Source organism: Cyanistes caeruleus, unplaced genomic scaffold (assembly GCF_971803275.1).
Source record: "Cyanistes caeruleus unplaced genomic scaffold, bCyaCae1.hap1.1 HAP1_SCAFFOLD_80, whole genome shotgun sequence".
NCBI classification, from domain to species: domain Eukaryota; kingdom Metazoa; phylum Chordata; class Aves; order Passeriformes; family Paridae; genus Cyanistes; species Cyanistes caeruleus.
In genome coordinates this window covers 787,997-800,234 of record NW_028255890.1, presented here as the reverse complement: position 1 = coordinate 800,234, position 12,238 = coordinate 787,997, and the positions used below count along the sequence as shown (strand labels likewise).

The following is a 12,238-nucleotide window of genomic DNA, read 5'->3' as shown; positions in this document are numbered from 1 at the left end:
GGGGCGAGATGGCTCCGCGGCTCCCTGGACAGCAGCCAACCCTCTGCCCCTTGCAGAGCTCGGCACCAGCGGCAGCTGGCCGGGCCTCAGGGCTGGCCGGGCATAGGAGGCTGGGGCTGGCTGCAGGTAGCGCCCGGCCGAGGGGCAGAGCCCGCGCCAACCATTCCCTCCTGCCGCTCTCTCCAGCTGGCACAGGACAGGAACCGAGCGGCGGAGGACCTGCGTCGGGCCCTGCCGTACCTGCAGAGCCCACAGGAGCCCCTGCGAGCGTCGGCCATCAGGTTCATCGGTGAGCCACGAGCCCGGGCTCCCTCCCCGCCCCGCCACAGCGCGCCCCCTGCCCCGGCTGCTGCCCCGGCAGCGGCACCCGGGCCCGGTGCCCTGGAGCCCCGCCTGCCCTCGGGGCTGCTGCTGCCGGCCTCTGGCAGCCGTGCCCTTGGGCTGAGTCAGGATGCGGCACGGGCCCGGGCTGAGCCCTGCCGGGGCGGGAGGGCGTGTGGCCACAAGGCTGGCAGCGCCGCTGGCAGGGAGCTGTGCCGCTGGGGCCCTGACAGGCTCTGTGTTCCCAGGGATGGCCGGGCGGCTCCTGAGGCGGCAGAAAGAAGACCTGCAGCTAATTTACAAATGTGAGTGAGGGCAGCGGGCTGTCAGCGGGGCTGCTGGGTGGAGCTGCAAGTCCTGGACTGTCTGCGAAGGTCTCTGCTCAATGTGCGGATGAGGGGCGGCGTGGGTGGATCACTCCGAGGTTTCACGTGGGGCATTCGTGGCCAGCAGCTTCGGGCTGATCCCCTTGGTCCCTGCTCCCTGCTGGCCATGGCAAGAGCCGGCTGGGATGGCCCTGGCCGGGGGCTCTCCGTGGGCCTCCGCAGGTCTGGGAATCTGACCGTGGCTCTGTTCATCTCTCTTCCAGCCCTTAAGAACGTGGTTTGTGACACCAGCCCTGCCATCGGAAACCTGGCAATTCAAACATTTTACATCACCCAGGCAGTAGAGACGGCTCGATATTCCATCTTGGAGAACCTGCAAGTTCAGCTGCGCAGGGCATGGAGGACACGGCCTCGTCTGTTGGGCCTCAGCTGGCTGCGCTGCTGGAGCTCTGCTGGCAACTGACCCGGCAGGCTCTGTCTGCTGGGGCCACCTGAACCAGCAGAGAATTTTTTTTGTTTCTTAAATATTGTTCTTTTCTTCTTTTCATTTTCTTTTAGGATATAAATATAGTATATATTATAATAGGCAGTCACTTCCCAAGACCTTTATCTTGCTGCCCATGGTGTACAGGGCATAGAGGAAGCGGGGAAAATGTGATTCCACTTGGGGAATCACAGCTCAGCAAGCTGCCCAGGCATGCAGCGGTGCAGGGAAAATGGCCAGAAACCCTTGGCCTTTGGTGGTTCTGCTGAAGGCACAAACGCTGTCTCAGCCAGGAAGCGCCGCCATCTGTGTCCTCGTGCCCGTGTGGTGCTGGCTGGGTTGCTGAGGGCTCCCACGTGCCTCTTGATCCTGCTCCTCTGGAGCTCCTGTGGGGCTGTGGCGCTGCTGCCGGGCTGCACTGGGGGAGACTCTGAGGGAACAGGGCACTGGGAGGCTGTAAATGGATGAGGGTCTGTGGAGACCCAGGCGGGACAAAAGCGTGGGAAGGCGTGAGGGGCATGTGTGGAGGCTGGAGGCTCCAAAGGGGACAGGAGGCCCCTGAAAGGCCGGACCGGTGGGAAGACCTGAGGAATTGGGTGTCAGAGGGCATAAGCAGCCCCCGGGCAGCCACCTTTTTCCTGACAGCCGGCCGACCTGGCACTTCCCCAGAATGTCTCCCAGGCCTGCAGCAGAAGCCCTCGAGGCTGGGACAACACCCCTCCAGGAGGGTGCGGACAGCCCAAGGTGTGCCCAGGCTGGGCTGGCTGGGGACATGCAGGGCAGGGGGGTGCTGCCAGGCCACGGCCACTGGGTGCCTGCGATAAGGGGCAGTGGGCAGAGGCAGGGCTGGCCGCCAGCCCGGGCCCTCGCGGCTGCCCAGGACGCGGTGCTGTGACTGAGGCTCCCCTGACACAGAGCTCGGGGTCCGCAGAGCTGCTGCCACCAAGGGGAGGGTGGTGATGTCTCCTCCAGCAGGGCTGCCCAGTCGCTGCTGCTGAAGCGACTCAGGAGCCCACAGAAACAGCAGCAGAGTGTGCACAGGAACAGCAGCAGAGTGTGCACAGGAACAGCAGCAGAATGTGCACAGGAACAGCAGCAGCCCCAACGTCGGCACCTGCACAGTGAGGCGTCCGCAGCAGCCGGGTGCCAAACCGGGGGAGGCTGTGGGCACAGTTGCCTTTGGTTTAGCAGAAGGCTTCAGCAGAATTGGCCACAATGGCTTTCTCTTCACTTGCCAGCCTCACAGCAACGCTTGACAGCTTCAGCTGCAGCCTGTGCCCCTGACTGACTTGGATGGCCGTGCTTGAGGGCGGGCTCGCCTTCCACACTCAGGTGTCCCAAGGCAGCGGCATCAGCGCCATCGTGAGAGAGAGAGTAAGAGACTCTGATGGGACATGAGCCCTTTGCTGCAGCTGCCCTCCCTCTCTTCTGTCCAGGCCCCTTAAAGACACATGAAACAGAATCCTGGACTTGCTTGGAACAAAGGAGTAAGCAGCATGCACTGAAAAAAAGCAGGGACTTACATGGCTTAGTTTTCCACTCCACTTGGAGAATCACAGAATCTCAGAACATTTTGTGTTGCAAAGTATCATAAACATCATCCACTTCCAACCACCCTGCCATGGGCACAGGTGGTGTGCAGACACAACTGTCACTAGAATTGGAAGAACACTTCTCCATGTTGACCTTTTCCTCTCCTGGATTTCAAGCAAAGATGAAAAAATCATCTGGTGAATCACAAATGAATATTGTAGCTCACAGAACTGGGAGCAGGAGTCTCCTGTGGCCCACGGTGTGTCCATTCAGCCATTGTTAGATCGTCCAGTTGGAGCTCAGCCCGGTGCAGCCCAGGCACAGGCACCAGGCTGGTCCATTTCAGCATCCCAAAGTCTTTGTGGCTCCCTGTGCACCCATTGCTTCCTGAATCCATTCTTGAATTCCCAGTTACTGCTGTGCAGGACATGAGAACACAGGAATAGCTTGTTTGGCTCATTCTTGTGTTTGCTGCTCCTGCCTAAAGGAATCATCAGGACTATATGCTGATGTCATGGTATAGCCCAACAGCAAAGACTTCTTCTGTAGTGTCTAAAACTAAAACCTTGTGTGACTGTTCAGACACTCTAAAATCCAGGGTGAAGATGACAGCTTTGGTATGGAAGAATCCTAGAAATTTTGACATGTGATTTTTCTAGTCAAGGATTTGAATGCCAATGTGGAAACTACAAAAATCTTCAAACTGGTTTTCATTGGCAACCCCTTTGAAATGGCATCAGCACACCTACAGGGGACAGGGTGTGACAGCGGGGACAGTACTTGGCAATTCATGGCTTCAAGTGTCGGAGAGAAATATTTTGCCTGGGTTCAACCTGAAGTTCAAGTTTTCCCAGGATTTTGATTGATTGGTCATTGCAGGTCAATTTAATAAATGCAAAAGGATGGAAAAGCACAATTTCTGGAGATTGTGCACTAGGGAGAAAATAGGAAGAAAACCTTGAAAACAGTCGGCAGGCTTTGGAAAAATTCTAAAAAGATGTGGGCTTTGGCTGCCCTCTGGCACAGAAGCCCCCCAGGGGTACAGGTCTCTGGGGCAGGAGACGAGTGCCAGCACTGCCAGGGCTCGGGTGGGGTGGCAGGTCTGCCTTGGCGGGGACTCTGCCACACCTGCTGATTTCAGTGCTGGCCGGGCCCCAGGGCTCAGAGCAGCATTCGTGCCCTGGCCCACACGTTCCTTGTCTGTGTCACACCTGCAGGTTTAGAATGGCCACCAGCTGGGACGTGTCCCAAGGAGGCCGTGCCAGCTTCTGTGCAAGGCCCCGTGCCCTTCCTGCTGCGGCTGCGTCGGCAGCCCTGGGGGCTCCTTCTGCTGCCCTGAGCCTGCAGAGCAGGGCAGCGTTGGCTGATGGTTTGAGGCATTCCTAAAGATCCTGTTGGGCTGTCTTAGACCCTTTGGGCAAGAGATTCCTCCCAACCTGGGCCATTTTTGGGGGGATGGGGGCAGGGGGAACCAGGGCAGCTGGCAGGGTGCGTGAGGGCCCTTTGTGACATATGGTCACCATGGGATGGAAAGGGACAGGGTGTCAGAGGGCCCTTTGTGACATGTGGTGGCATAGGAGCTGGCGGTGACAGGACCACGCCACAGTGCTCGGTGCACGCGACGGGACAGGACGCATCAGAGCGGTGCTGTGAGGAGCCCCCGCACAGCACACTCGTTTGTGTCGGACCCGGAGCTTTTCCGAAGCGTTATTCCAACAGGTGACCTCGAGGCCAGACCACAGGGCTTGCTGACCTGTGGCCTTGCCGAGGCTTCTTTCTTAAGGTTCTGTCAAGGGCAGACCGTGGGACTTGGTGACCCGGGGCTTTTCCGAGGTGTTGCCCATCCCTGCAGTCACTGCCCTTGAGACCAGACCTCAAATCTTGACGAGGAGCCTCCTGTCCTTGTGGCAGGAGCCCTCAAGACACAAGTGCAGGACTTGCTGTCCTGCCGTCTTGCCAGGACTTGAGTCTTGCAGGTGCCTTCCAGGCACGACTGCAGCACTTGCTGACCTGTGGCCTTGCCGAGGCTTCTCAAGATTCTCTCAAGGCAGACCGTGGGATTTGGTGACCCGGAGCTTTTCCGAGGTGCCGCCCACCCCTGGAGTCACTGCCCTTGAGACCAGACCTCAAACCTTGACGAGGAGCCTCCTGTCCTTGTGGCAGGAGCCCTCAAGACACAAGTGCAGGACTCGCTGTCCTGCCGTCTTGCCCGGACTTGAGTCTTGCAGGTGCCTTCCAGGCACGACTGCAGGACTTGCTGACTCGGAGCTTTTCTGAGCCATCTCTCCTGCAAGTAGCTATAAATCCAGTCCCTGCCATGGAGCAGCGACCTCCAAGAGTGCCCAAGTTGGCCTGGGTTGAGGAGGAGGAGGAAGGAGAAGGCCCTGGAGCTGTCCTGGCACAGGAGACTGAAGAGGTGCAGGAGTTCCAGGCACCACGGCAGGGTGAGTTGCAGAGCTCGGCCTTAGGGCTAGCGCCTGTTGCCAGCTTGGCCCCATCCCATTGCATGCCATGCCATCCCCTGGTGCTGTTCCTATGGAAAGGATGGGAGAGTGTTGAAGATGATATGGAGCAGCGACCCCCAAGAGTGCCCAAGCTGGCCTGGGTGCAGGAGGAGGAGGAGGAGGAAGAGGAAGAAGGCCCTGGAGCTGCCCCAGCACCAGAGACCGAAGAGGTGCAGCAGTTCCGGCCGCTGGAGGAGGGTGAGTGGCAGAGCTGGGCCACAGGGCTGGTGCCTGCGGCCATCTTGGCCCCATCCCATCCCATTGCATCCCATCTCATCCCATCCCACCCTGTCCTGTGGAGACACACCCATGGACAGCATAAAAGAGGGGCTGGGGCTGCCCCCCCAGCAGTGGCCGTGCTCCATCCCCTGGGGCATCCGCGGGGCTGTCCCTGCCTGGGGATCGCAGGGCTGGGCTGCGTTCTCCGGCCTCTCCCGCAGCCCCTCAGCTCTGGCTGCTCTTTGCCAGATGCAGCCATGGCCCAGACACAAGAGCAGGACCTTGGCGGTGGCCTCTTCCGCAGAACAGCGCAGGTACCTGCAGCCATCCCCAACTGGGCTGGGCCTGCTGGCACTGCTCAGCCCAGCAGCACGCCTGGAGCACTCCATGGAACATCCCCGATGTTTCTGTCCCCTGCCCTTCTCCTACAGCTGGTTTGCAGCTTCATCAAGAGAATTCGGGAAGAAGGGACCAGCGCCATGGCCACTGGGCTCAGACCTTATTCATACATCTTCAACACCAAGGCCACTGCTGCCCTGCTGGATATGCTTGTAGAGGAGGGTTTTTACAGTCAAAAGCAAGTAAGCAGCCTGTGGCCAGGGTTTGATCCTCCAGGGATCGCTTGGCCTCCCAAGCCACGCTTGCTGATCACTCGAAGCCTTTGAGGCCATTGCAGCGTGCTGAGAAGGGAAGCACTTCTCTGGGGAAGCTGGGGACATTCCTGACTCCCTGTGGCAGCTTTCCAAGTCTCCCCTTGTGCTTTCTCCAGGTGCCTGCCATGGTGAGGTACATCCACCAGTGGCTCATGGCCAATCAGTTCTCTGAGCACAGGCTGAACAGGACCCTGCTGGATCTGAGCGAGGCACAGCCCGCTGACGTGGTCATTGCTCTCCTGCGTGTGGCCCCAACGTGTGACAGGTACGGGGCCCACGTGCCCAGAGGGCTCAGGGCTCCTCAGCCCATCAGCCTGCACAGCCTGGCCCAGGTGTCTGACCAACAGAGACTTCCAGGGTCCTGTCTACCTGGGACCTTTCCCAGCCCTGCTACATCGGTCCCCGAGCCTGCTGCCATGCCATGGCCCTCAGGGCCCTGTCCCCACAGGGCTGGGCTGCCTGGCTGCTGCTGCTGGCGAGGGGCAGCAGGCAGAGGCAGAGCTGGCAGCAAGCTCAGCTCCCCCCCACTGCTGCCCAGGCCACGGGGATGTGTCTGAGACCCCCGTGAGACAGAGCTGTCGCCCTGCAGAGCTGCTATGACCATGTGGAAGACCATCTTGTGCTCGCCCAGGACAGCGGAGCGGGCATACCGGATAGTCCTCGATGTGCTGGGGAACTGGCCAGAGCACAGCACGCGCACCTCTGATGGAGACAACACGGGTGTCTTTGCCCTGGCTGTGAGTTTCTGCAACTGGCCTTTGCTCAGCCCCTGGCAAGCCACCTCTTCAGCAGCTCAGTTTCCTCCTTCCCCAACTGCATCTCCCTGCCTCAGGCACTGGGCTGAAACCTGGCCTAGGGGCAGCTTCAGGGGCACCAGGCGTGGAGCTCCCCAGGGGTTTCCCCTGACCGCTCCCTGCCACACTCAGGCCCTGCCACCCGCACACCTCGGCACTGAGCGCTGTCTCAGGGTTCTCTGTCCTCTGCAGGCAACTGTGCTGATGTGGAAGATCCTTCAGATGCCCTGCGTCCCACATGTAGTGACGGTGCATTTCCCCCGCCTCTTTGTGCATCTGCTCTTCCAAGTGTTCTTCAGCACTTTGGAGATGCCAGAGGATCTCAATGCCTTCTGGAAGGGATGCCAGGAGCAACACGGCCTTGCCATCAGCCCCAACAGGTGCTCTATCCCACTCCTCCTGTCCCTGCCATGTCTCCACGGCACGAGCCAGTGCTCCCAGCGTGACCTGGGCTTTGCTGTGCACACAGCTTTGCAGTGCAGGCCCTGAAGTCCCTGCTGTGCCAAATGCATCGTGAGGAAGTGGTGGTGGAAATGGAACACAAGCGTGGCTGGGACAAGCTGCTCTCTGCTGACACCCACCACTATGCCGTGGGTCTGCTGGCCAGGTGAGACCCCCTTCTCCCCACTGCCTCTGGCATTTGTGCCCCGTGCTGAGGTTGCCCAACACAGTCCCCACTGTCGTGGGCCAGAGGGCCTCGTCACCGAGGGACGGCTAGGGAGACTGGAAAAGGCTGGGAAAGGAGGGCGCCCACAAGGAGTCACCTCCCCAAGAGCCCAGGTCCCCTATCCTTGCAGGATGGTGCTCAAAGATGTGAACTCTGTCAATCAGTCCTGGGAGATGTTTGTCCTCCCAGCTCACAGTCTGGGCTACTTTTTCACCCTGGCAGGGAGATGTCGTCTGCCTCTATCCCCTTGTGTTCCCGCATCGTTCCCTACCTGCTCCAGCTGCTCAGCACACAGGAGGCACGCTGGGATCTGCCTGCCCTGGCATTCCTTGTGGAGGTGAGCCTGATGGCCAAAAGTGCCTCCCTGCAGAGCTGCCTGCCACCTCTCTGCCCTCTCATAGCTGCAGCTGCCTGGGACGGTGCCCATGCCTTGTGCTGCTGCCCGGGCCCTGTTTCCTGTCTTGTTTCTGGGCTCCTGCCGGCTGCCTCCCCTGTCACTGCCCTGTGCCTTTCAGATCCTGGACTACCTGGACTTGAGCGAACGCAGCGCTAACAGAGTCCTGGAAATCTTCTCAAGGCACCTGCGGAGCGAGAGCAGGGACAAGCGTCACCTGGCGCTCAGGGCCCTTTTCAAGTTGATTGATGATCCCTCGATGGTGAGAAGTGGGCAGTGGCTGAAGCTGCGCTGGGAAACGCAGTCCCTTGGGCTCGGCTGGGCTTCGGGCCCCGAGGCAGCTGCTGCCAGCTCTCCTGCCTCCTGCTTCTTCCTGAGTGCTTTGGGACAGGCCTTTGGCCTCTTGGCCCTGTGGCAGCAGGGTGGCGTTTCACAGACTTGTCTTCCACACAGGCTGAAAAAATGCGGAGCCTGACTGAAAGTCTTGTAGATTTCCTGTGGGATGCAGATGCAGAGATAGTCAGGATGACAGTCATGGTGCTCAGCTTTATCGTCTTGGACAAGGACATGCTGATACCCAGCCCCATTGCCCTGCAGCTGGCTGAGGCGCTCCTGCCACTCTTTGACCACGTAAGGCTCTGTGCCCCCAGCCGAGGCCACTGGCTGCTGCCCAGACACTTGGTGCCCTGGGGATTCTCAGGCCTGCGCCCTGCTGAGCCCCATGCAGTCAGGGCTGAGGTCTTTTTTCCTTCCTTCCTTTCATATAGAATAATAGCCAGGTGCAGCTGGTGTCCATATTATTCTTCCGATCATTGATGACTCTTCTAACAGAAAAGGAAAAAAAGGCCCTGAAGTCACACGTGCACCACAGCCTGCTGCCTCTCTTCTTCCACTGCCATGACGAGAACCAGCAGGTGGCAGAGGTGAGGATTCCTGGGCTGCTGCTGTCACCCGGGGAGGGGGCTCGGCCGCCTCCTGCCCTGGCACCTTGCCGGCTGCAGCCTCCTCCTGGCCTTGGCACACGAATGCGGGCGGGTCCTGTGTCCTGACTTGTGGGGCCATCTGCGGGTCTCTGCTGCTCTCCAGGCTTCTTGGGCAACGCTGCTTTGTGCGGCCGAGTTCCTGAAGAGGAGAGATCTTGAAAGACCTGTGAAAAAGAAGAAGCTGTGGATGATCACCGAGTGCCTGGTAAGGACGGCTTGGAAGGCCCAGCCTCAGCCTGGAGAAGCCCCCTGTCCCCAGCGCTCGGTGTGTGGGGCTGGCAGCTGCGCCCCTGCCCAGTGCTGCACCCGGGGGCCGCACGGCTTCTTCTTCAGGCTCCTGTGGTCCTGAGCCTGGTTCCGATGGAGCCCCGATCCACTGGGGCTGCAGGGCAGGGCGGCACCGCGGCTCCCTGGGCAGCAGCCGGCCCTCTGCCCCTTGCAGAGCTCGGCGCCAGCGGCTGCTGGCCGGGCCTCAGGGTTGGCCGGGCAGGCAGCGCCTGGCCGAGGGGCAGAGCCCGCGCCAACCCTTCCCTCCTGCCGCTCTCTCCAGCTGGCACAGGACAGGAACCGAGCGGCGGAGGACCTGCGTCGGGCCCTGCCGTACCTGCAGAGCCCACAGGAGCCCCTGCGAGCGGCGGCCATCAGGTTCATTGGTGAGCCACGAGCCCGGGCTCCCTCCCCGCCCCGCCACAGCTCGGCCCCGGCCCCGACTGCTGCCCCGGCAGCGGCACCCGGGCCCGGTGCCCTGGAGCCCCGCCTGCCCTCGGGGCTGCTGCTGCCGGCCTCTGGCAGCCGTGCCCTTGGGCTGAGTCAGGATGCGGCACGGGCCCGGGCTGAGCCCTGCCGGGGCGGGAGGGCGTGTGGCCACAAGGCTGGCAGCGCCGCTGGCAGGGAGCTGTGCCGCTGGGGCCCTGACAGGCTCTGTGTTCCCAGGGATGGCCGGGCGGCTCCTGAGGCGGCAGAAAGAAGACCTGCAGCTAATTTACAAATGTGAGTGAGGGCAGCGGGCTGTCAGCGGGGCTGCTGGGTGGAGCTGCAAGTCCTGGACTGTCTGCGAAGGTCTCTGCTCAATGTGCGGATGAGGGGCGGCGTGGGTGGATCACTCCGAGGTTTCACGTGGGGCATTCGTGGCCAGCAGCTTCGGGCTGATCCCCTTGGTCCCTGCTCCCTGCTGGCCATGGCAAGAGCCGGCTGGGATGGCCCTGGCCGGGGGTTCTCTGTGGGCCTCTGCAGGTCTGGGAATCTGACCGTGGCTCTGTTCATCTCTCTTCCAGCCCTTAAGAACGTGGTTTGTGACACCAGCCCTGCCATCGGAAACCTGGCAATTCAAACATTTTACATCACCCAGGCAGTAGAGACGGCTCAATATTCCATCTTGGAGAACCTGCAAGTTGAGCTGCGCAGGGCATGGAGGACACGGCCTCGTCTGTTGGGCCTCAGCTGGCTGCGCTGCTGGAGCTCTGCTGGCAACTGACCCGGCAGGCTCTGTCTGCTGGGGCCACCTGAACCACCAGGGATTTTTTTTTGTTTCTTAAATATTGTTCTTTTCTTCTTTTCATTTTCTTTTAGGATATAAATATAGTATATATTATAATAGGCAGTCACTTCCCAAGACCTTTATCTTGCTGCCCATGGTGTACAGGGCATAGAGGAAGCGGGGAAAATGTGATTCCACTTGGGGAATCACAGCTCAGCAAGCTGCCCAGGCATGCAGCGGTGCAGGGAAAATGGCCAGAAACCCTTGGCCTTTGGTGGTTCTGCTGAAGGCACAAACGCTGTCTCAGCCAGGAAGCGCCGCCATCTGTGTCCTCGTGCCCGTGTGGTGCTGGCTGGGTTGCTGAGGGCTCCCAGGTGCCTCTTGATCCTGCTCCTCTGGAGCTCCTGTGGGGCTGTGGCGCTGCTGCTGGTCCACGCTGGGGGAGACTCTGAGGGAACAGGGCACTGGGAGGCTGTAAATGGATGAGGGTCTGTGGAGGCCCAGGCGGGACAAAAGCGTGGGAAGGCGTGAGGGGCATGTGTGGAGGCTGGAGGCTCCAAAGGGGACAGGAGGCCCCTGAAAGGCCGGACCGGTGGGAAGACCTGAGGAATTGGGTGTCAGAGGGCATAAGCAGCCCCTGGGCAGCCACCTTTTTCCTGACAGCCGGCCGACCTGGCACTTCCCCAGAATGTCTCCCAGGCCTGCAGCAGAAGCCCTCGAGGCTGGGACAACACCCCTCCAGGAGGGTGTGGACAGCCCAAGGTGTACCCAGGCTGGGCTGGCTGGGGACATGCAGGGCAGGGGGGTGCTGCCGGCCCATGGCCACTGGGTGCCTGCGATAAGGGGCAGTGGGCAGAGGCAGGGCTGGCCGCCAGCCCGGGCCCTCGCGGCTGCCCAGGGCACGGTGCTGTGACTGAGGCTCCCCTGACACAGAGCTCGGGGTCCGCAGAGCTGCTGCCACCAAGGGGAGGGTGGTGATGTCTCCTCCAGCAGGGCTGCCCAGTTGCTGCTGCTGAAGCGACTCAGGAGCCCACAGAAACAGCAGCAGAGTGTGCACAGGAACAGCAGCAGAGTGTGCACAGAAACAGCAGCAGCCCCAACGTCGGCACCTGCACAGTGAGGCGTCTGCAGCAGCTGAGTGCCAAACAGGGGGAGGCTGTGGGCACAGTTGCCTTTGGTTTGGCAAAAGGCTTCAGCAGAATTGACCACAATGGCTTTCTCTTCACTTGCCAGCCTCACAGCAACGCTTGGCAGCTTCAGCTGCAGCCTGTGCCCCTGACTGACTTGGATGGGCGTGCTTGAGGGCGGGCTCGCCTTCCACCTGTCATGTGTTGTTGTAGTGCGTCTATAAATCTTGGTATCTCCCAAGAGTAAAACTCACCTCTGTTTTGTGTAATGTTAGTTCCTACCTGAGAACCTTCTCCCTTCCCCCTTCCCATTGGCTGTATCCTCTCTGTATCCCCCGATCACCCCCACCCCTTTGTATAAGAGATAAGATCCAGGGCATTTCTGTCTCTTTCTTGCCCCGGATGGACGACAGACAATAAACCTGCAATTTGGATTATTCCAGCAAGTATGGGCCTCCTGTGTCTAGATACTTTGAGTCCGTGTTGTATCCACTTATCCCTCCGGCCCCTGTTCCCCAGGGAGAAGGGGCAGGGAGAGAGAGAGTTACACCCCTTGCTCCTGCAGAGGGGCAGGGAGAGGGGTGTCCCGGCCCTGCCTCCCGATGGGGGGGTGCCAGCCTACCGAGCCTGGCGTGGCAGGGTGCGGGCCCCCGCCTGGCTCCTGCAGGGGAGGAGCTGGGTCTCTCCACAGGCTTGGTAAGGGAATGGAGCCCCCAGAGCCCGGCGTGGGGGGGTGCAGGCAGAGAAACCCAGGGA

The 12,238-nt window shown here is 60.6% G+C and overlaps 1 protein-coding gene across 1 annotated transcript; it reads left to right on the top strand.

The window, feature by feature from the left end:
* The first annotated feature begins 4,224 nt into the window (after positions 1-4,224).
* Positions 4,225-10,478, top strand: LOC147646764 (maestro heat-like repeat-containing protein family member 7). Its single transcript, XM_086872962.1, has 16 exons — positions 4,225-5,108; positions 5,208-5,366; positions 5,637-5,701; positions 5,819-5,968; positions 6,157-6,305; positions 6,630-6,777; positions 7,027-7,214; positions 7,304-7,441; positions 7,724-7,838; positions 8,017-8,157; positions 8,349-8,525; positions 8,663-8,818; positions 8,982-9,083; positions 9,429-9,531; positions 9,812-9,868; positions 10,153-10,478. Exons 1-16 carry the CDS (start codon positions 4,982-4,984, stop codon positions 10,350-10,352), a joined length of 2,175 nt encoding a protein of 724 aa, XP_086729088.1. The 5' UTR covers positions 4,225-4,981; the 3' UTR covers positions 10,353-10,478.
* The last annotated feature ends 1,760 nt before the right edge of the window (positions 10,479-12,238 follow it).

Excerpts from the sequence above, each read along its gene's own strand:
- LOC147646764 (XM_086872962.1), top strand. The coding sequence starts at position 4,982 with ATGGAGCAGCGACCTCCAAGAGTGCCCAAGTTGGCCTGGGTTGAGGAG. Across the intron at positions 5,109-5,207 it reads GTTCCAGGCACCACGGCAGG|GATGGGAGAGTGTTGAAGAT; the intron begins GTGAGTTGCAGA and ends TCCTATGGAAAG. Across the intron at positions 6,778-7,026 it reads CGGGTGTCTTTGCCCTGGCT|GCAACTGTGCTGATGTGGAA; the intron begins GTGAGTTTCTGC and ends TGTCCTCTGCAG.